This window comes from Mercurialis annua, linkage group LG1-X, assembly GCF_937616625.2.
Source record: "Mercurialis annua linkage group LG1-X, ddMerAnnu1.2, whole genome shotgun sequence".
Classification (NCBI taxonomy): domain Eukaryota; kingdom Viridiplantae; phylum Streptophyta; class Magnoliopsida; order Malpighiales; family Euphorbiaceae; genus Mercurialis; species Mercurialis annua.
This window is the reverse complement of record NC_065570.1, coordinates 56,800,056-56,824,223: the sequence shown is the minus strand read 5'-3', so window position 1 is coordinate 56,824,223 and position 24,168 is coordinate 56,800,056. Positions and strand designations below refer to the sequence as shown.

General features: G+C 34.2%; 2 protein-coding genes and 2 pseudogenes across 2 annotated transcripts; 1 reads left to right on the top strand and 3 right to left on the bottom strand.

Moving 5' to 3' along the window:
• Positions 1–5,697: 5,697 nt before the first annotated feature.
• On the bottom strand, positions 5,698–10,924 carry LOC126667053 (putative pentatricopeptide repeat-containing protein At1g19290; annotated as a pseudogene).
• Positions 10,925–11,366: 442 nt separating this feature from the next.
• Positions 11,367–13,428, top strand: LOC126667047 (lysM domain receptor-like kinase 4; annotated as a pseudogene).
• A 50-nt stretch (positions 13,429–13,478) lies between these two features.
• Positions 13,479–19,431, bottom strand: LOC126666946 (protein DA1). Its single transcript, XM_050359876.1, has 12 exons — positions 18,932–19,431; positions 18,434–18,565; positions 18,073–18,163; positions 17,232–17,430; positions 16,203–16,323; positions 15,972–16,055; positions 15,640–15,759; positions 15,325–15,537; positions 14,459–14,521; positions 14,231–14,349; positions 14,079–14,137; positions 13,479–13,993 (listed from the first exon to the last, which is right to left on the bottom strand). Exons 2-12 carry the CDS (start codon positions 18,545–18,547, stop codon positions 13,686–13,688), a joined length of 1,491 nt encoding a protein of 496 aa, XP_050215833.1. The 5' UTR covers positions 18,548–18,565; positions 18,932–19,431; the 3' UTR covers positions 13,479–13,685.
• A 1,559-nt stretch (positions 19,432–20,990) lies between these two features.
• Positions 20,991–23,145, bottom strand: LOC126666954 (type IV inositol polyphosphate 5-phosphatase 11). Its single transcript, XM_050359893.2, has 7 exons — positions 23,047–23,145; positions 22,802–22,946; positions 22,588–22,718; positions 21,985–22,061; positions 21,768–21,893; positions 21,483–21,670; positions 20,991–21,403 (listed from the first exon to the last, which is right to left on the bottom strand). Exons 1-7 carry the CDS (start codon positions 23,067–23,069, stop codon positions 21,071–21,073), a joined length of 1,023 nt encoding a protein of 340 aa, XP_050215850.1. The 5' UTR covers positions 23,070–23,145; the 3' UTR covers positions 20,991–21,070.
• Between the last annotated feature and the right edge of the window lie 1,023 nt (positions 23,146–24,168).

Below are 24,168 nucleotides of genomic sequence, written 5' to 3'. Positions count from 1 at the left end.
GCTCCTGCTCCAGCTCCTTTTTCATTCGATGCTCCATCTACGTGGAGTTCCCATACCAAGGCTGGTTTGGGTTGGCCAGTCTCGGTTGGAGTTATTTCTGCTACGAAGTCCGCCAAAGCTTGTGCTTTCAGAGTCGGGCGAGGTTCGTATCTTATGTCGTGTTCGCTGAGTTGGATGGACCAGTGGACTAATCTTCCGGAGGTTTCTGGTCGTTGGATCGCCTTTCGCAATGGTTGATTTGTTCTTACCACAACGTTGTGACTTTGGAAGTAGTATCTCAGCTTTTTAGCTGTGGTCAATACGGCAAGTGCCATTTTTTCGATCTCGGGGTATCGTGTCTCCGCACCCTTCAGGACTCGACTAATGTAGTAGATTGGCTTCATCTCGCTATCTTCTTCCCTTACCAGCACTGTCCCGATGGTCTCGTGCGTGGTGCTGATGTATAGGTATAGTGTCTCCCCTTTCAGCGGTCTGCTTAGCAATGGAGGGGTGACGAGGAACTTCTTTATTTCTTCAAAAGCGTTCTCGCAGTCTTCATTCCATTCAAATTTTTGTGTTCCTTTGAGGGCTTTGAAGAAAGGCAAGCATCTTTTTGCTGAGTAAGACATGAATCTACCGAGCGCTGTGATTCGCCCGTTGAGTTTTTGAACTTCATTTATGCTTCTTGGTGCCTTCATATCCATAATTGCCTTGATCTTTTCGGGGTTCGCCTCTATTCCTCTTTGAGATATCATAAATCCCAGGAATTTCCCGCCTTGTACGCCGAACGTGCATTTGTCAGGGTTCAGCTTCATTCCGAACTTATTCAGTATGTTGAATGTTTCTTCAAGATCTTTTGCATGGGTTTCTTCCTTCTCGCTCTTGATGATTAGGTCGTCTACATACACCTGGACTCGTTTTCCTATCTCGTCTTTGAACATGAAATTCATAAGTCTTTGGTATGTTGCTCCAGCATTTTTCAGGCCGAAAGGCATTGCCGTGTAGCAGTAAGTTCCTCCCTCCGTGATGAATGAAGTCTTTTCTTGGTCTTGCTCCTTCATCTGAATTTGGTGGTAGCCTTGAGCTGCGTCGGCTAGGCTATACATCGCGTGTCCAGCAGTAGAGTCCACGAGTTGATCGATATCTGGGAGAGGGTAGCTATCTTTAGGGCACGCTTTGTTTAGATCGGTGTAATCCACACACATTCTATTTTTTCTGTTGGCTTTCTTTACGATCACTACGTTAGCTACCCATTCGGGGTAGTGGACTTCTCGTATGAATCCTGCTTTCTCCAGTTTTTCTACTTCTTCAGCGATTATTTTCTGTTTTTCTTCCGAGAACTTCCTTTTCTTTTGCTTCACTGGGTTCGCCGCTTCTGCTACATTTAGATCATGAGTAATGACTTGGGGGTCTATTCCGACTATTTCTGATGCGTTAGCAGCGAAGGTTTTGACGTTGTTTTTCAGCATGGCCGTGATTTCGCTTTCGATCTTTGGGTTCATGTTTGCGCCGAGATTTACTCTTTTCTCTTCGTCGAGTTGGAGTTTCTTTGTTTCGCCTTCTGGTGCTGTTTCTTTTTCTTCAATGTCGTGATTAAGGATTTCTTCTATTGCCATTGCTTCGCCTGATTCTTTTATTGCTTGCTCGTAGCACTTTTTCGCCTCGGCTCGGTTTCCTTGTATCGTGATAATTCCTTGTTTCGTCGGTATCTTCATGGTTAGTGCCTTTATGCTTGTCACGGCAGCTGAGTCGTGGAGGAATGGTCTCCCCAGTATTGCGTTGTATGGCAGGTCGATTTCTACGACGCTAAACCGTGTAGGTAATTTCTCGCTTTTCCTTGTCCTTCCTAGCTTGACGTCGAGAGTAATTGTTCCGTTGGGCTTAATTGGCAAGCCCCCAAATCCTACCACAGGCGTGGCATTTCTTTTTAGTTCCGCTAGGTCTCCTCCTAGGCTTTCGTAGGCCTTTTTTGTTATTAGGTTTATTGCGCTTCCTTCATCGATCAGGATTCTCTCAACGTTCCAGTGTTCGATGATCATGGCCACTACCAGAGCTTCGTTGTGCTCTTCAGCTATTCTCCCGAAGTCCTCCCCGTCAAAAGTTACTGGAGGAGGAGTTGAGAGTTCTGTTGCCTTTCGTTTTCTCTGTGACTTTTGGTCCTTCAGGTTTACTCTTTCAGAAGTCATCTTCTTCAATGAGATTTGTATTCGAGTTCAGAAAAGCTCCTTCTTTTGAAGTTTAGTTAAGCTTTTCCCACAGACGGCGCCAATTGATGGAGTCTGCCTTCTGAACCGGTGAGTGAACCTGCAAAACAGGGTAGAAGCTAACCGGACGGTGGTTGTCCGATTAACTCTCCGATGCTAAAGTCAGTCTAGAGCTTTGAGCAGCGTTTTGAGTATATGAATGTAATTGTCATTCTAGGCATACCTCGTGCTCCTTTTATAGTAGTCGAATATACCTAGCAGAGTTGTATTAGGCAGGTGAATCCTACTTTGTAGGGATTCGGCCGTATCGTAGAGATTCTCCTGATTTGTCGGGATCTACCTTAATCTGATAAGAGTCCTATTTAGGAACGTCTTCCTAAATAGTCTTATCTTCCTAAAGTAGAGCTTATCCTTCCATATGTAGTGTTTGTGTCCAAATAGGACAAGATTTCCATATTTAGTCGTTTACCCGAATCCCGGGCCTGACGTGCTCTTGGCGGATCATGTGGGATTCGGTCTTTATTAGCGTGTTACCGAATCTTAGAGATTCGGCATCTCCTTCATACCTTTTCGGTCTTCAGGGGGAGTCCGGTGTCACCTGAGAGTAGATCTCCTGCAACTCGGCTCCATTATACTTACAGTAGGATTCGGTATCCATCAATACTCATGAAAAAAGTAGTATTTCCGATAAAATCTCGGGAGCAATAATAATTATCCCTAAAAAATTGATCTCGTGAATTAAGTCAATAATTAAAATTTAATAGAAGCCCTATTTCTAACTTTACTATTATAACTCTTCTAGTAGTAAGCTTGTTCATTTTTATGATTAAAAATAAAATAAAATATATTATACTATAAAAATCAAAATCTAATATCATTGACTTTGTAAAAAAAATTAGTTTCCTCATCGAATTGTTATTGGTGCATAAACCGTACGTACCATACATAAAAAGAACCAATACATAGCTATTTATGGATATGTGATGTACGAAATTGGAAGAAATTTTGTATATTTTAATGAAAAGTATTGTTATGTCAAGTTGGTGAAAACGAAATGTACTTCTTAATTAGCATTTCTGATGTAAATGAGATAAGTAAGGACGAATTTAATATATTGAATTTGTAGATTAAGGATTCAATTGATGATTGTTATTTTTAATGAAAAAAACGCGTTTCTTAAAGGAAGGAGATGGTCGTGCTTGCCAGCATTACCATTATCAACTAATAGTTCTTCATTTCAAATGTTGTTCTTTTTTTCTTTAACTTTATTATCAATCTAATAATTGAAGTGGAATATTAGACATTTTAGATATTAACAACTCACTCAAAAGTTGGTGATTCTCTAGCCCTTTTCGCATTTCAACCCACATCAACATCTTCCCTATTCTTCATTATCAAACTAAGCAGTGACAAAACCCTAAAATAAATAAAAGAACATATACTGTAGTTGGTGATTAAAGAAGAAGTGGAATGAGGCAATTATTAGTAATAACAAAACAGATAGGAAGACAACCAACGACTCACCATTAAAGAGATGACCGTTCATTCTATCCTATTGATTCCTCCATTGAAACACAGTCATATAGTTCTTCATTGTGATTTTGCTGGACAATTTTGGAACTCGCTACTCCGGTTAGCTACTATGCATTGGGTTTTTCCTTAGAAGTCTTTTTTGATCAGTGGTCTTATATAGCAAAGGAAGAATATCCCTCTCTTTAGTAATCAATTTGGTTTTTTTAGTGTTCGGAAAATTAGAATAGCCCGTATAAACGAATTTTTCAGAATGAAGAGTCAGACATTGCTTCTCTAGTCTACTTTTGTATTAGCCGGTTTCGTATTATACGTCTTATCGTGAGATTTTTGCTTATTCGGGTAACGACGTATTTAGAAGGTTAGACTACTTTTTGATTTATAGCTAGCTTTAAGATGAGTTATTCTTTTGGTCTTTTGATCTTGTACCCTTCTTTTTTTATGTCATTCCATATTCTTGTGGATGAGCTAATATATATATCATTTATAAAAAAAATATAGTTATTTACAAGTCGTATTTGTCCTACTTAAATTGCCAAAAAAAAAACGTAAAATGAGTCATTAAATAGAGTCTATTTTTTACTTTTATATATCTATATCACATTAATTTTTTCACACTTTATGAAAAAATCATCTTAAAACTAATAATAAAGGGGGTATAAATGAAAGGATTTAGTTAAAAGTAAAATACAAAAAAATTATCAATTGGAACGAGACATCAAAAAAAATTTACCACTTAAAATGGGACTTAGGGAGTGTAAAAATTCATAATTTTATTCAATAAACAAATATCCAACTCTGATTAGTTTTTGTTTTTTATAAGTTTGGATAGTAAATAATTAGTGAGATACAGCAACTTAATCTTCTTCCAATGCTACATTACATAAGAATTAAATTTCTCTAAATTTAACATATCGATATGAGATTGCACTCATGAAAAATAATCAGGAACCATTATCCTTAAAAAGGATAATAGAGTGTGTAGTTCAATTTATCATCTTAAGAAAAAGATATGCAAGGAAGCCCTTTAATTCTTGTTTGGTAGGTTTGTAATCAATTCATTCATCTGGAATTGTCAGCTTCGGGCATAATTTTGAAAGTGTATGCTCATAATATTTTGCTTCAAGGAAAATCTAATCCTGGCAGAGATTCCATATTTTACTACTGAACAAATATTCAAGAAAACTATAGACAATATTAAAAATGTTTTTCTCTATATTTCAAATTGATACGCATTATTTAAAATTGCATTGTCTCAAATTATAAGTATTCAATTATTAATTGTATAATTAATTATCATACATATCCTCATTAATTATTGATAGAGTAAATTAAAAAAAAAACACAAGATACTGAAAAATAAGGTAAGCATTGATTATTATTTTTATGAATTAACTCATTCCATCTAATTAAACTAAATTTTTAATATTTATATTTGTTCTAAACTGCCTATATATTTAATTTTACTTTCGACATCTATTTCACGAATTGTAAATTTTAGGGTGAAGTTATTAATTTTCCACTAAAATCAGCAATATCCTATGGTGTCTGTCTGATGAGACGTCGTCATGGAAGTCGCTATGAATTGTGCCGTAAAAGAGAGCGACTGAGCAACAACGCCTACAACTGCAATACCTGAAAGGGACGTCTATTAAACTCAATTTTCTGATAGGCTGGATTTCATAGTCCTCCTACCTCATTACACATTACACATTACTCAACAATTATATCAAACAATATTATTCTCACATAGGAAGAAAAAAAGAATGATACTGGGGCAGCTACGTAATGTATCATTTTTATCCATTTATTTTTTAACATCGCATAATTTATCAAATAACTACATAATTTAAATTCATTTGCAGTTCAACATATAAAAAAAGACTCGGCAAATTTATTCAATATGGGTCAATGACTAACATCGTGAAACACACAATCTAAATACTCATTTAAAAGTCAGATTGTAAGAAATTTTCAATTATGATTTAAGCATAAAACAACCTCCTGATGCTTATCTATTTAAAAAGCAAACATACATCATGAGTTGAGACAATATTACAAGTCAATACAAGTAATTACAATTACAATTACAATACAAGGCTCAATCAAATTGCATGTATTTATAGCATAAAGATAATGACTATCATGACCTATTCTTGATCACAATCATGACTGTAAAATAATCTTCACAAAATTCCAAACTATGAATACGAGATCTAGTCTACAGCTTCCATTGTAACTTCAAAATCAGAAAAGGGTTAATTCATAAAAAATCGCAATCCTTACACGAAATTTCATTTTAATCACGACCTTTAAAAATTGTCATATAAAACCACGATCTTTCATTTTTTTTTAAACCTATCATTCCAATGTATTTTTGTTGAGTAAGTTTTTCACTAAACCATTAATGAAAGACTCAAATTATAAATTGACACCAAATATTATTATCTTTCAGTTAGATTATGTAAGATTAAGATTTTTTAGTCAGAAAAAATACACCGAATTTTACTTTGGTGATAGATCTGAAACAAAATGAAAGATCGTGCCTTTAAATGCCAACTTTTAAAGATCGTAATTAAAATAAAACTTCGTGTAAAGGTCGTGATTTTTTATGCAATTAACCCATCAGAAAACTACATAACAATCTGCAGATAGCTTCTTTATCTTAAAGTACCTTGTCATGTTGATATTGGGTCACATTGCATCTTACATTCCATAACTTAATCAGGTGATAACTACTGTATTTGGTGATTGAATGTAAACCGAGCACAAAAAGTAGATTTTAGGGTTTAACAAAAAGAAATTATAATACCTGATGACATCAACTGTGTAAAACTACCAAGCTCAGAAACACAAGCCTTTCGTTAGCTCCTCCTATCCATCAAGTTCGTCTCCTACAGGACGAGTTTCATAGAAACACCACTTTATTTCCAAAAACAAGCATATCACTCCATCCAGCAAGTGTTTCTAAGTGTATGACCCATACGAATATACAAATAAAACCAAAACAAGAAAAAGAACCATTTATTCGCACAAGAATATTTATATCCAGTCATAATTGGACCAACTAAAACTGACATTTATATGTAGCTAATCAACTACAAAAGGCAGAAAGTTAAATTACAAGTGAACTCGCACTAAAAGGAGTAAATGTATAAGCATAAGGCTAAAAAAGGGGAGAAAAAAAAATAAAATACTCCAATACTCGAAACCAAAAAGAACGATAAAAGGCTACAGCACAGAGCAATAAAGTGGCGTTCATAATAAATTAAAGTGATATGAAACAGTTTTTCTCTTCAATTTGCAATTTATAAAAGCATTTTTTTGAATGTTAAAGCAAGCATTACCTCACTCGTCTGGAAGCTAAGACCTTTCATCTTATCACCAAGATCATGTCCGTCCCAGGAATGGGCTGCTAATCTCAATCTTCAGGTACATACCTAAAGAAGTAGTCCACGTCCAAAATATCACAATACCCTTGACTGTGAACCTAATGATGTGCAGAAGGTAGGTAGTTTCTCATTGCACCGGACAAGCACCTAAAATAAGAGTCAGAAACTGTGATTGCCAGGAAAATTTCAAACCAGGATTATAATGATATAAAGGCAACAACATGTCGATTAACATCATTCCTTATCCCACTATCTGAAACAAAGTAGAATGCAAGGAAGTTAAGCAAATTTTACTTTTAAACCCACTGCCTTCAAGCAAGAGTGTGTGTGACTAAGCCAACATGTGGGCATACAACAACAAAGTGGCAGGCTACCAGTCACAAGAACATTTCTTGCATACTTCCACAGATTGATGAATGAAAAATAGTACCATTTAAGGAAGGTGCTTAATGCCAAACCATGTTGATACCAAGGCCATATGTTTTGAAAGAAAAAAAAACTCTGTTACTATAAACTCAAAATCAACATTAAGCAATTTAGCAATAAAAGGAACTAAAAGTTTCATATCCTAGTAGAGTATGTTATAATAAAAAAATTGGCTCCAGCCGTTTGTGCTCAATTGCAAATTTGCAACACATGCATGATTTTTGCTCTATCTAAGGAAAAGTTTAACTGTGGTTTTGATACTAAACACTTGGCATATAACTGTATACCTATAATAATATGCAACCTCTCAATCCAGGGAAAGAACAAATATTTGAGATTACATCAGATGGATTAAACTAGCAGAATTTCTAGAGAATTTGCAGTATAGTCCAACAAGAACATTAATAAATACAATTGCTTGCGCAATAAAATAGTTATAAGCCCGGATCGAGTTCTTACCCAAAATTAGCACAATTTTCCTTCCTGCAATTTGACATCAAGCTCTGGTTTCTTTCAGTTCCAAACAAGCCTCTGAAGGATATTCACCAAGTACACCATAAGAAGATGAGACATTGTACTCCTTTTGATTCCAATCTATTAACCCTCCCGATGGGTTAGACTAATATGTCTTCAGATGATAAGAGCAATGTGGAACTCAAAAGTTAAGATCTGTAGCATGGAGACTAAATTCACTCATCAATGGAATTATGCAAATAAGACACGATTATATATTAACATCATGGTTCTTACATGGGATTCCCAAGGAAATGGCTGAAAACCACATGACTTCTACTAAAGAACATCCTTCAAAACAACTTTGTAGAAAATACAGCAACCATCAACACACAGCTTCAGACATTACATGCACCCTGCATTTCTTTAGGGTTTGACAACATTTAATATGACTTTCAACCAACTTGACAAAATTGGCTAAATTTTGATCTGCAAGGTAAATTGCCTTTTCCACATCTCCATGTTTACAAAAACCACAAATCAAGGCAGAGTAGGTAAAGACGGAAGGAGAAATCCCTTCTTTTAACATCTTGTTTCTCAAATCCAAGGCTTCTCTAGTACTACCATTCTTACAGTATTCATTGATCAGTATATTGTAAGTAATAACATTAGGAGCTAAGCCTTTCAAGTGAAGTTTATTAAAAAGCCTATGGGCTCGATCCAGATTTCCCGATTTACAAAGGCCATTCATCAAAGCGTTATAAGTGATTATGTTTGGAGAAAGACCCCATTTCATCATCATCTCATCATAATTTGAAAGCATCATTCACACTATCAGCAGCTGAACAGCCATGAATCAAGGTGCAGTATGTAAAATTGTCTGGACTAAATCCTCTCTGCAACAAACTCGAGATGAATCTTCTCGCATCATCAACCTTGCCAGACTTGCAAAGCCCCAAAATAACTAATATTCTATACCACTCCGTTTTCCATCCATAGTATCTGTAATTTTCCGACTGACCAGATATTCATCATCTGCCTTGCAAAACCTATCAAAACATTGATGATTTGCAAAAACATCCAAATCCACCATCTTCTGCAACAACATATTTGCTTCATCTATTCTACCAAGTCGATACAGGCTACTGACAATTTTACTGCAAATAGTAACATTAGGAGAAAACCCCTTTTCAATCATATCAAAATACGCACTAAAAGCTTTATCCAGTCTCCCTTCATCACACCAGCCAGCAATAAGGGTACCATAGGTGACAACATCAGGAGATAATCCCTTAATGCAGATCTCAGAAAGAAAATCCATCACTTTACTAGTTCTCTTAGACTTAAAAAGTCCCCTAATAAGAGAATTATACAATTCAATTGAAAGAAAATTGACTCCTTTTCCATTTGCTCTTTAAATCTAACAGTTTCTTCAACATTTCCAAGTTTAGAATATCCATCACTTAGAGTTCTATATGTTACTCTGTCTGGTTTACAACCGAGTTCCTTCATTTTGTTAAAGGTCTCCTCTGCTTCAACCATCTTCATCTTACAGAACCCATTAATCATTGTATTGAAAGCATACGTACTTCTGCCGAAACCCCTTGCCAGAATACCATTCCACAAGGTCAAAGCCCTTGAAAAATCTCCCAACTTGAAGAGCCAATCAAGCAAAGTGCAATAGCTGACCTCATCAGGAGCCACACCTTTTTTTATCATCGAATGCCAAAGGTGCAAAGCATCCTGAAAGGCGCCAACACGACATAAACCCTTTAGAAGAGTATTATGAGCTGCAACAGTTAGTTTCATTCCATCTTGAAGCATCTCAGTGAAAATCCTGATAGCCTGTGCCTTATTGGTAAGACCCTGCCTTATATATCCATCCATGAGAGTACTATAGCTGTAAGAATATGGTTTTAAGTCCCAGTCCCCCATATGCATCAACACCTTCTCCGCCTCACAAACTTGACCATTTTTACAAAAACCGTTGATCAAAGAATTACAAATAAATAAATTCATCTTCAATCCTGTTTTCAACATCTCGTCTCGAAGCCTAATAGCATCATCCATTTTACCAACATGACAATACCCATCAATCAAAACACCATATGCATATTCATCCAGTACAATACCCTCATTTTCCTTCATCTCTCTAAGCACCTTCTCCGCAAACTCGGTACACAACCGTACTTATCCATATTATCAAACACACAGAGTGCATTCTTTATAATACCTCTTTCACAATATATCTTCAGTATCATATCAAAAACAGTAGGGGAAAACTTAAAATCTTTATAAACCCTAACAAGCTCATTCCAAGCAATAGAAGAAATTTAACAAAGTGATACCAATTCTTACATTCTTACAAAGTGATACCAATTCGTTTAGATATGATCTGGTCTCATCGTACATTCGAGCACGTGACAAAATGTGAACGAGCGGAGTTGATGTTTGGTCTAAAGTTGGGTTGTAGAGAGGCTAATTTGAAGAAATTTAAGGAGGCATTAGGGTTTAATTTGAGTTTAAGAAGAAGGGAATCGAGAAGACCATCGGAGAATTCGAAATTAAGTTTGCTGAGAGCTTCGCAGCGACCGAGAATAAGGAGGCGGGTGATGCGGTCAAGGAGTTCGGGTCGGGTAAGCTTGGATTCGTGGCGGGGCTTCCAGTGGAAAGATTTGTGCAAGCTGATAAAAGGAGGAGAGTAAGAAGAAGGAATTGGAAAGAATGTGGGCATTGGAGGAAAACTGAGAAACGAGCGCAAACCATTACCCCATCATAGGTCATCAGCACTCTGTTTCTGCTCTGCGGCTTATGTACATTCGCCGGACACGTCGTTTCTTTTCTGGTGATTGTCGTTTTTATTTGACCTTCACATCGGGGACCAGACTGATTAATCTTGAACATAGGTCTGCTACCGCTTGGCTCTTGAATTTATGTCTTGAGATCATTTTAATATTTTTTAAGTCAATTAGGTCCTCAAATTTGTTTTCAGGGTCAAATAGATCGCTTCAATCAATTAGATCTTAAAATTTGTGTCTCCAGATTAAATAAGTCACACATTTGAGGTATATAAGTTAAGGGTTACTCGACTTAAAATTAAGAGTTTGAGGTCAAATTGATTAAAAGAGTAAAAATGACTTATTTGATCGTAAAATACAAGCTTTTAGATTAAATTGACTAAAACAATTAAAAAACAACTTATTTAATTTCGAAGTAAAAATTCTTAAACCGGGTTGACCCTTTGCTCAATTAATCTTTCCTTTTGTCTCAAAACTATCGGCATATTTAATTTACATGATGAAATGAAAATATGAACAAGTCAAGGTTACTTTAATCTTTTATCATTAATTAATAAAGATACATTCTGAAATTACGCGTTTCTGAGCTAGCAAGTCAACGATGTTGCTTAATATTGCAAGTAAACCCGTTTATTTGGCTAATCCCAGCAATAATTCATCTTCAATAATATCATACACTCAACTCATTTTTCTTAATAATTATCTCCATGGATCACTTCTTCTTGCTTAACTTACTTATTATACTCATCTTCACTTCATTGACTTGTGCTCAACAGAATTACTCAGCAAATTCTGCACTGGACTGCAAAACCAGCGATGAAACAGGACCATCTTCGGCATTTCTCTACACTTGCAATGGCTTAAACACAACTTGTGAAGCTTTTCTTATCTTCAAATCTCAACTTTCTTATGATTCAGTCCCTACAATCTCAGCTTTAATGTCCACAAACCAAGAAGAGGTAGCAAAAATCAACCATATCACAAGTCTTGATGAATTCCCTCACAATAAAGAGGTAATTGTTCCCGTTTCTTGCTCTTGTGTCGGCCAATATTACCAATCCAACACCAAGTTTCGTGTCACTAGTCAATACCCGACATATTATACCGTAGCAACTCGAGTTTACGAGGGATTGTCTACTTGTGCTTCGATTGTGAGAGCGAATAGTTATGGTGAATTGGGTTTGGAGCTTGGTATGGAGCTGCAAGTTCCACTTCGATGCGCTTGTCCTGCTCCCAGCCAAGGTAGGATTGGAATGAAGTATCTACTTACTTATCCTATTAGTAACAATGACAATATTGCTGATATTGCCGAAAGATTCAACGTAAGCGAAACGAGTTTGATTCAAGCAAATGGTCTGGAAGAATCTTCAGTTCTATTTCCTGACACAACAATTCTGATACCGTTGATCAATAAACCTAATAGTTCGCAAACAATAATTCACAAGGACCCACAAGAGGATTCGCCTCCTCCGGCTTCTGGTCCTGTTTATAGAAGATCGAAACGGAAACTATACGAAAAAACTGCCATTGCAGCAGCTTGTTCACTGTTAGTCCTCAGCATAGCTGTAGCTGTACTGTTTCTGCTTCGGAGAAAAAGAAGCGACAAGGTACCTGATATAAATTGCAGAAAAAAACAGGTATTGCCCGAAAATCTTCGTGCTGAGATTGCGAGCTTTGAGCAAGTTCTGAAAGTTTTTCAGTTCAGGGACATAAATAAAGCAACTCAAAATTTCAGTTCAAGACACAGAATAAAAGGTTCAGTGTACTGGGGTGAGTTGGGTGGCGAGATCATAGCAATTAAAAAGATGAGTGGAGATGTATCAAAATAAGTGAACATTTTGAAAAGGATCAACCACTTCAACTTAATTAAGCTTCATGGTGTATGCGAGAATTTAGGGTGTTTCTATCTAATCTTGGAATATATGAAAAATGGTTCTCTGGGAGAATGGTTATCAGAAAAGGGAAATGCAGATATCAGAAACTGGAGCAAGAAAATACAGATTGCTATTGATGTTGCTAACGGGCTATACTATCTTCACAGCTTTACGGAACCCGCCTGTGTACACAAGAACATCACTAGCAGCAATATTCTGTTAGACGATAATTTGAGGGCCAAAATTGCAAATTTCAGCCTTGCACGAGCAGCAGAAACAGCTTCAGAACACGTTAAAGGGACTGGAGATGACATGGCACCTGATGTTTATGCTTTTGGATTTATTCTGCTGGAATTGATAACAGAGAAAGATGCTGTCGCTATGCATGATGGAGCGGGAAAACAGATTTCTGCAGAGGCGGGTTCTTCCATGGATAAAGACAAAATGGAAGCTGAGTTAGCTTTGATCATGGATTCTAATTTGACAAGAAGTCATGAGAAAAAGCTGGCCGAAGTAAGCTTAGCCTGCTTGACGCAGGTGCCAGCGAGCAGACCAAGCATGAGGGAAGTAGTGTCAACTCTAGTGAAAATTCAAACAGATTTTGAAAATTCTAAATCATTGAATATTGACTCCATTGATATTGTAGTCAGGTGAAACTAGCTGGAAAAGAAAAAACATTAGTGTACAGGTCTGTTTTTACAGTTGTTGAAAAGATACAGTATTTATCTACTATTTTAAAAAAGTAAATGTCAATTGTGATCTTTAAACGTAATGCTAATAAAGTGAGCTACTTATAACAGAGATGAGAGAGAAACACAAGACTGAGCTTAAAGAATGAAATATTTCTCATTGAACTGTAAAATTTACCAAAAGTGGCTATTCAAAAAATCAGCAGTCCTGAAAACTAGTCTAGTAAATCAATTCCTATGTGCAGTGTGGTATGGCCTTGGGGTTATAGAAGAAATAACCAAAGCTTTTAATCATGTAAATTACGAAACTAAACATGGTAAAATTGTAGGATTCAGGTCTTCAATATGGAAACCTCCCCGTCGCTCTAATATGGTCGAGTGTCCTTCCAAGGCCATACTTTTGGACTGCTCGCTGCCCCATTCTAAATCCATCTCCGTATACTGGAGAAGTGTCTGATTCGATCTGATGTTTAAAAAATTCCCCGAGTTTCATCTCAAACGGAGATCCTGTACCCTGTTTTGAAGCTCTGGAAGCAGATGATGATGCAGCATTAACACCTGAACTAGATGTGAGCTGAGACTCTAACCACATGTGCGCAAGCACCTGACAAATACCCTCTTCAACATCTTGACTGAGATGTTGGAAACCTTTTCGCAATAGATAATATGTCAGAATCTGCAGATACATAACCAAACACGGCTACCACTTTAACGTTACAGAATAGAGATGTACCTTTAAGTCGCATCCACGCATGCATCATCTCATGAGCGAGGATTGACCCCGTAAGTAATCTGCATGAAATGAGATTTCCAGCGCCATATCAGACATCTAGCCGAAAGTTATGTCAAGAATCAATTTTGATCTTTAGATTTGAATGTATATACCTTGGGAGGCCAAACAAAATGAGAATTGCTGTCACCTCACAACGACGCGTCAATTTGTAAGGCTCTGTGACCATACCCACCGATCGATTTCCAGCTCCAAACCTTGGCCGCTTTAATACCTGGCCATTTAATCCCATTGTAGTATAATTTATCAGCCAATAAATATATGACCCGAAAATTATTCAATACAGAGCAAAACGTAGATGGAAAAATTCAATAATTACACACCCGGCTGATTGTTTGTTCCTCAGAGAGGCAAAGCCCTCTTGTTTCTGGCATGTGATAATGGCCCTGTCCAAGAAAGTATGTTTTCAAAACCCAACTACCCAAGTAGATAAAGTCAAAGCAAAGGATTATTGGTTGCAAATAAACAATTTATTTAGAAACAAAGCCAAACGCGTCTCGATTTTCAGATGTTCAATAATGCCGAACATGATAACTATCTAAGAGAGAGATACAGAGCATAAATCAAACTGCAAAATGTATTCAAATATAATAAAGTCTGCAGGGCCCCGGGTTTTTGAGTGGAAAAAAATGTTTACCAACTTCAAAGTGCAACTGCAAACAAACATCATGAGGTAGAAAATTTACAATCCCAAAAAGACATAATTTAGTTAAACTTTAACGAAAAATGAAAACATATTATTGAAAAAAGAAGCCGTAAGTGGGAAAGTTCAGTTTTACTTTAAACTGAAAAAAGATACTCCCTCCGTCCCAAATTGATAGGCAGTATTTTGAATTTCTTTGTCCCAAATTATAGGCAGTAATTTATTGCTTAAATGGCATATATGCCCTCATTAATTGTTATATATTACATTAAAAAGAGAGAAAACCCCACTAATAAACAAAATCAACACTGCATTAAATAGGGGTAAGTGTGGTATGTTTTTATAGAATTACTCATTTTGCCTAGATTTACTAAATTTCTTAATACTTGTGTTAGTCCTAAACTGCCTATCAATTTGGGACGGAGGGAGTATATAATTAAGTCAATATTGTTAACAAAATTTTGAAGTACTCAAGGGTGGAATAGAATTTATAATGCTCAAGCAGATATTAGATACAAAACAGGAAATCAAAAACTTTTCCCTTACATTTTTTTCTCCTTCCCGGGCTTCATTTAATGCTTGTCTCTCAACTAAGAGCAGCGGAACTTGCTGCTCCACTTTCATATTCAAACTTTCATAAAATTCTTGTATATCAAGATAAAGGGGCTGGCACTCGTTAGTGTCCATGACTGCAGAATCCAGGCACTCTAGACAAAGCTTCCGACCATCATTAAGTGCAATATATCCCGTGTCTCGTGGCTGCATATGTAGAAATAAATAGCATAAATTCTTGTGCAAAAATGATACAAAATGGAGGTTGGTAAAATTTATATGCCCGTATAAGTAATTCATTAGACCAACCTCCATTCGCTCACAACTGCAGCACCGAGGAGTACTATCGTGTTCATGAGCTGGGCAGTATTTCTGGACCCAGAAAGGATGTGCCCTATATTCAATAAGACCAGCAGGGTTTGTTGGAATCTGTCAAAAGATGTATATGTACATAATCAAAAAAAGCAAACAATAGAAATGACAAAATGGTTGGCTTATAGCAAAAGCACAGTTACATGATTATGAAGTACTATGGTATATGGGTATCAAGGAAAATTTTGGACCTTGCTAGGATAGTACAAAAAGCAACTGAAGCAATAGAATCAATAAAGAAAATTTTTTATTACAGGAGAGATACTTACAAAGTACTTGCAAACATCACATTTTGGATGGTACCGCTCCTTGTAGCAAGTTTTATGATAAGGGTAATTCCCGGTCATAGAGAACTATTGAAGAAAGATTAAATATTATGTTAGCCACTGCACTCCACCACCAGACCATAAATCTAGTAAAGCGCCAGTGATAGGATTGCATATTACAAAAATCAGCGATAAACTAAGTTACACTTATAGGATCAGGAGTATGAATTACACCTCATAATCAGAAATCGGTAGGTTGCAGGCATGGCAACGAAAACATTCTGGATGCCAAAATGCATTGAGGCAATTTAGGAATCTTCCATGACCAATTTCAGTATTGCAACCTCCACAGATCCTAGACCACGAAAAGATAAACTTTGATCATAAATCTTGGAAATGTACGGTAAATTGTGAGCATAAATAGCAGAATTGTTAAAGAAAATCAGAGCATCAAAATCAGGATAAGAAACTATAAGGTTCTACCTAAACATAACTTCTACTATGCAAAAACGGATAGTTTAGATGTGCATCAAGGTGCCTAAGAAATTGGCCTAAAAGTTCAGGGGATGCTCATGTTTTCTGAAATATTAGCATTGCATTTTCAATTTTAAAATTTCTGGACCAAAAAGAACTCTAAGGAAACATTAATTCCACCAAATTTTACTTGACCACTTCTCTTGGACGATGAAACCCTCTTACTCCTTTTAATTTTAAACATTCAAGCTAGTGTTATAACAATTAACAATTGGCATTATACAGATGCTCCGTAAGCTTACTAAAGTTATTCAACTTTTACAAACATTTAAACAAATTATTGGTCCTCTTGTTAATTTAACAGCTGCTTTGACACACTTAAAACTCCAAACAATCAAAAACATCACAGGCTAACATTCAGTATTAACAAGTCCTATTACAGATGAGTGAAAGAAACTCTTTTTGAGCTCGGGCTGGAGCTGAAACCCAATAAACTTTACAGTAAAGGACAGCTCTTTCTCACTCAATTTCTTTAGTACATAAGCTTGAGAAAGCTTATACAATTAATGCAGCAAACATAGACTCTTCATTGAATGATACAACAGCGGAGAATTGAGACATCAATTTATGGTGTCTAAGAAAGTAATTTTACCTAATATAAAGTCCAGAATATATATATCAATTCACAGAATGCATAATGCATCAAGTAAAAAAAACCAAAAACATAGGAGTCAACAACTTTTATAAAGAGAGGTTACGAAATATTAAGCAGTATTAGATCCGAGATACCTAAATCCCGTCGGAATATAAGCTGGGGTGGGATGATATACATTTCCTTGATATGCATTTCCATTTCCATTTCCATTTCCACTTCTATTTCCATATCCATAATTATGTCCATATCCATATTGAGGAGGAGACTCAACATTCAAGCTTTCTTGTATCGCTCTAGCTAGTAGTTCATCTTCTTCTAGTTGATTTTCATTTTCTGCTCAAATTGAGAAAATAGTTCAAACATTAGCACATTGCAATGCATCATGACGTGCACAAAATTTAAAGAAGTTTTATGGACATGATATGGAAAAGGCTCAATCATTTTATGTAATAATAATTGGTTAAAAGAGCATACATATATAACTAGAAAGTAACAGACAAAATTGTTTGACAAAGCAATTTAACCAGTATGCTTTATTGCACAAAATGAAGTTAAAAGATTAATGTTCAACAAAATGCATAAGTGACAGCAACTGGGTCACTCATCTAACTTTCTTATTAGCATGAATTTCTTGATAGGCCTCTCTTTTAAATGCTTGATTTTCAGAAGGTAGAAAAACTGCATCTGTATTTCCTCAGACTGACAAGAAAAATAAAATAAAAGGTAATAGGTTGAGAAAAATGTCAATCAGCTCTAAAACATCATCTTATAGCCATTTCAAATCAGCACTCACAAATTTTTCATCCAGTACCCGTTTTATATTTCTCTGAGATTTATATATAAAATACAATATCATTTATATGTTCTGGAAACAAAGGTGTGCAAAGCTGATGTATTGGTCCAAGCACACCTGCTAGCAAGATATATATACACAGAGCATACATGAGTGCATCAATTAATGGCCACAAAACTTACTAATAACACGTTTTCCATTTTGATTCTCCTCTAAAAGAGACAATGCAATAGCACGATCAATCTCTTCATTCTCCTGCTCTGGCCATTCAACCTATATTAAAGATCCAAACAACAAAAAGACTAAGTCATGAGAACATCAGAACTCAGCTTCAAGACGGAGTATATGTCAAATTCAGAATCTTCCAGTAAAGGACCATAACTTTTGATGCATCCACTGATTTGAGCTTTCATCGGCTAATTTCTAAATTATATGATTTATGTCACAGCTCAATGCAAGTTCCAAATTTACAGTTTAAACCCCATACCACAGAAACGAAAACATAAAAAGCTCCAATGACATGGGAGTGGCATTGATAATTACCCCTGAAGTGGAAGGCGCATAATAATTAGGATCCCGTCCGTAATTCCCACGATAATGGCCTTCTGAAACATTATGGCTGGAGCCTTTAAAAAATTTGTTTAGCCATTTGCTCATGTTCAATAAATATTTTACCTAAAAGGTTCATCACAGCAACTCAATCAATTCAAATTAAAGAAAGGAAAAATAAAAATCAGTGCTGCTGAAAAGCATTCCATAAATAAACAACATAATCATCTAATTACATTCTTGCAATCCAATAATCGAATTTTATTCTGATATGCTGCATGCACAGCTCAATCTAAGTATTAATACAGCTAACTTAAATTTAACTCTACCGCATTCCTCTTAAGTCTTACTAATCATTGGAAAATACAAAAACTCTAATATTCAGCTACAAAATATCTGACAGAACACATAAAAACCATCAAATTCTCGATAATAAAACAATTTAGCTTTAGCTTCAAAAAAAATTAAAGAACAGGCAGAGAGGTGACTCACCTAATAACAAAATTAGTACCCAGATGAGATTAGATCCCGACCAGCTTCTGTATTACGTAAACGATCAAATAAGAAGAGTCTACGCACCAAAAAGTAAGAATTATTATGTTCAGGAGAATTGAGATTGAAGAAAGGGTTGGTTGGTTCTTCACGTGCATAAGACAAATGAATAACAAATAAAACGCAAAAAAGAATGTAGGTAGCTTAAAGCGCTTGAATTTTACGCAAAATCAAAAGTCAAAATTGGACAATTTAATTAAACGTAGAATTAAAAGAAAAATCAAAGTACTAAAAAGGGTTTAGACGAAGAAAGAAAGATGATCAAAAACCCAATTGGGTTTTGGGTAATAATTTAATTAGAAAAAGGAAGCGACCTAATTATAATCATACTATGAATCTGCAATTAGCAAAAACATAATACGATTGTGGGTCCTCTTTGTTTCTACAAGAAGACCCCAAAATAAGATTTCTTTGGAATTGGAGACTGCGTAAATACACTGATGATTGTTTAATTTTGGAAACCTTCGACTTTTTCTCAAATACATACCAGTTCTTTTATTTTTTTGCACAATTAAATCTTTGTATTTTAAAAATTAAACAATTAAATTCTCACTTTTTAAAATTAAACAAATAGACTCTTTTAGTTTAGTTTTGGGATAGTTATCCATTTTTGAATTTTTTTCCTATATGATTATGAGAGACATATCAACTATCAACGAGTGCTTCTATTGATATTGGACGAAAGGGGTTATTTATTTTATTTGAAAACAAAAGGAGTTTAATTATATTCGAAAAAAATAAAAGAGTTGATTTATACTTTTATAAAAACTATGAGTTTTTTTTGTATTTTTTTTCTCCCATTTTTTCAAAATGGAAAAAGGGTCATTTATGTTTCTAAATTTTGACTCGAGTATCAAATAATCACCAACGTCTAAAAAGGTTCAAATAAACCCCTAATATCTTAAAAATGAACAATCAGACTCTCCAATTTTGAAAACCAACCCCTGACATCTTTTATATGAGTCAAAATTGAGACATGGTTGTTCACTTTTTAAAACATTAAAGACATATTTAAATCTTTCCGAACATTAGGGGCTCATTTAATTCTATAGATAAATTTTAGAAATATAAATGATCTTTTTTCTTTAAAAGATTAATCTTTTTTCGGTTTTTGTACGTTTCTTTTTTTAATTTTTTTGATAATACCGGTTAGTTTAGTTCTTACCAAGAATTAAATTGAAAGTAACTAAAACAGTGATTGGAAAAGGAAAAAAAAGTGTGTGCCAACTGCCTTAGAAGATTTAATCTTTTTAATCCAATTATCAGAAGAAAAAATAATGGGGAGAAAATAAATTAGGAGATAGAATCAAATAGTTACATTCTTGAATTGTTTAACATTTTACTTAGGGGGACTTCTATTTAATGTATTGTTGTTTTGTTTTATTTTATATTTTAAATAAATTTATTTTAACTATTCATTCAATTTAAAAATAATAAATTCTATAAAATTTTGAAAAATAAAACTATGAAAGAAATTGTATTCTCGTGATATATATTTACTTAAAATTTAACTATTAAATTTTCAAATACATATGTCTATTTAAATTTATTATAAACTCTTTAAAATGTATATAATTTTGCATAAAAGTTAAATTAAATTAAAGCGATACAATAATTTTATATAAAAATATAAATAAAATAAATAGTTATTTGCATAATCAATGTTGTTGCTCTGTTGCTAAATGTGTACAATTTAATGTCTATCGTGAGAACTAATGTGCATACGTGTTTGCTTTTTTCTTCCCCTTATTAATTTAATTAAAGTTCAAGTATTTAATTAAAATAATAATACAATTTTAATCATCAATTTAACTCCACATCATATATTCTTAATCCAACATAACTATCATGTAGATTAACTAATCAAATATAACTTCATCTATCAATAAATGAATTAAAAGATACTGGTTCTAATTGAAAATAAATCTTTCAAATTAAATGGATTTAAAATATTTGATTAAAATTGACAAAAAGTGCAATTATTTGAATTTTTGAATAATTAGACCTAAGAAACATATAGAAAAATGTATTGCTCTTGTTTTCGCATACTAACAACACATCTGAATAAACTAATTTAATTTAATTAATATCCGAGTTTACAGTTTTTGCTTGTTGATCATTAAGAAAGTTAAAGCAGAGGTGAGCTTTCACCGGCTTATGATCGGAGCTATAAATGTCGTCAATAGAGTCATAACTATGTAAAGTTGCAGTTATTTTGTCCACGTCATCGATCTTGAACAAGATCCTGTCCGTCCATGAGGGTACTCTCACCTTGTAACTTGTATCGTAAGCATTACCGGTTCCAATATTATACTTATAAGTTGGTTTAAATGTCAAAATTCCCTCGCTATATCCGTTGAACACCTGTCCCCTTTCTGCTTCTTGTAAGAGCTGATCTTTACCAGTCAGCAGCTGTATAGAGTGATGACATGTCAATTTATATATTAGTATTAATTACTAGTAATGAACAAGAGTTGGTTAATTAACTTACTGTTTGAAGGTCATGTTGAATTAAGCTTCTGGCTTGATATGTATCTATGCCTTGTATTCTGTAGTTTAGATCTCCTAACCATACAATAATCTGGGCAGGTTTAGCGTAAGGATTCCACTTCCTTGAGAAAAGCTTGCGTGATATGTGTCTGCACTGCCGATTTCTCTCTTCCACATTTCGAGCATGAGCTGCATGCATTTCGCACATGTATGTAATTAAGTATTATTCAGACAAACAATTATGAAATTAAATCTGTTATAGTATGAGATTATAATAAGTACGTACCAGAAAGATGGCAAGAAATGAAAACAATTGGAATTCCTTTGTAGTTGATGTAAATGGCTACAGCGCCTTTTGTTCTTCTAATTAACCCTCCTAGCCCACCAACAGCATGCTTATCCACCTTCATTTCTGCAAATTAATTACCATTTCAAAACTGAAACTTATTTCGAGCTAACAAAGAAAAAGAGAAAAAAAATGTTTACAAGTTTAGGATGATTACCTTTGATAAAAGACCCTGAGTTCAATGGCCCAAATACATACAGCTGAAGAGATTGCATCGTCACCTTCCTCACCAATCTTCCAGTTCAACAAATATTATTAGTCTACTTATTGGTGCAAATATAATATTACTAAATCTTAATACAGTTAAAAATTGTAAAGATCTTATAAACAATATATTAGATAGCTTAAATTATACCAAATACTTAACACCAAAGTATCTAACTTAAATTAAATTAATTAAACTCAAATCCTATCAATTTATTAAATCTTAAAATTTAATTTAATTGTTTGCTTTTATATAATTGTATATAGTGAACACTTGTATAATGACTAGATAAGATAAATAAAATAGAGAATCAATTTTTCGAAACAATCTTTTTTCGTTTTGGATAATGCAAATTACTAAGTTGTCTATGATTAATTAATAAAAGTCTAACTAAGCGCAGACATAATCTCATGAAAAAGAGAATGAATTAATAAATGAATTAGTTTTGCAGGACCTTTTTTGATTAAGAGGCCAGGGAAAAGAAAGTCTGAATCCCAAACTCGTATCACTATATACTAAATCTGCGAACAAGAATTAATAATAATAATTTCTTACTTATGAGTATCCAAAAGAACTGTCTGCAATAATCGTGCAATGTTTTCTCGAGGTGCTTCCTGAAAACCTACGACAAGCAGATCAAACTTCCGATTGCTTCCGACAAGCTCCACTAAATCTTGATAACAGACCTTATAAAACAGACGCAAAGTTTAATGCATGTCTTTAATTGTTGAGAGCGTAATTAATAAATATATGCAAGATTTGTAATTACCTTCCCGTTCATGTTCCAGGTGATTATGCAGATGCAAAGATTAGAATTTCTGGAGAAATCGCAATTATGATCATCCACCTTCACACTCTTTATTCCATCATGTTCACTCATGGTAGAATCCATTTGTTTTCTCATGATTTTGGATCTGCAAATTAAAATGGCTTATATATTTATAAATATAGAATCATAAATACACATGCACCGACATGCAAGAAAGAACAAAAAGAGAAGATGAAGATGATGACCTGCTGCTGCTACAATTTCCCATTTTTCTTTTGCTTTCTTATCAAGTAATCTTCAATTATACAAACTCCATGCAATGTTTTGGCAAAAATAATGAAACTCTTTCGTTTTGTTATAAATAGAGGGACAGCTAGCTCACTCATTTGACTTCCATGAACGACGTAGAGAAGATTTTCATATATAGAATCGGAAATATTGACATTTTGAGAAAAATCAAAGTCAAAATTAGTGATAAAAATTTAATTCTCTAAATACACTTTATATTTTTAGAGATAAATGTAAGGCATAATGTCTTAAAAAACCCTGACCTTTCGTCCCCTTTTCAATTCTACCCTGGCGTTGCAAATCTGTCAATTTTACCTTATTTTGCATTTTTTCATTTTAATTGTACCCAAAGTATAAAATTGATCTTTTTTTATTTGGTAAAAATTCTCTAAATTGACCCTTTTTGCATCACATTAACTTTTTATATTAAATTTACCATTTTTAAAAAAAATTATTGAACTTTTGTCAAATAAATAAAGGTCAATTTTATGCTTTAGGGTACAATTGAAATGAAAAATGCAAATTGGGGTAAAATTGATAATTTTTCAACATCAAGGTAGGATTGAAAAGAGGATGAAAGGTCGGAGTTTTTTTAAGCATTAAGCCTAAATTTAAAATATATTTATCTGTCAGTTTACAGTTATATTAAAATTTTATCAATTAAAATTGTGAAGTTTTTTTTTTTTAACTGATCAAGTAAAATTCACATAAATAAATACAACATATGATACACATTTTGAATATAGTTATCTATATTAATAAATCAACAAATAGTATTATTTTTTGAAAATGTATCTATTAAAACGGCCAAATTAGTTCTTTCAAATTATATTATTTATATAATTTTAAACTAAAATAAAGAATATTTATTTTATTATATTTATCAATTTTACGAATCAAAGAGGATTTTAAGTGCCAACATTGCATCTTTTATTTGATTACAAATTTTTCAATTGTTAGGTGAGGTTTTAATGACTAATACAAACAGTCCAACTTTGAAAGGAACCACAATATGCCACGTCAAGTTTACATAACCAAATAACTACCAATAAATTTGCAATTCATGTTGTACAAGTAGC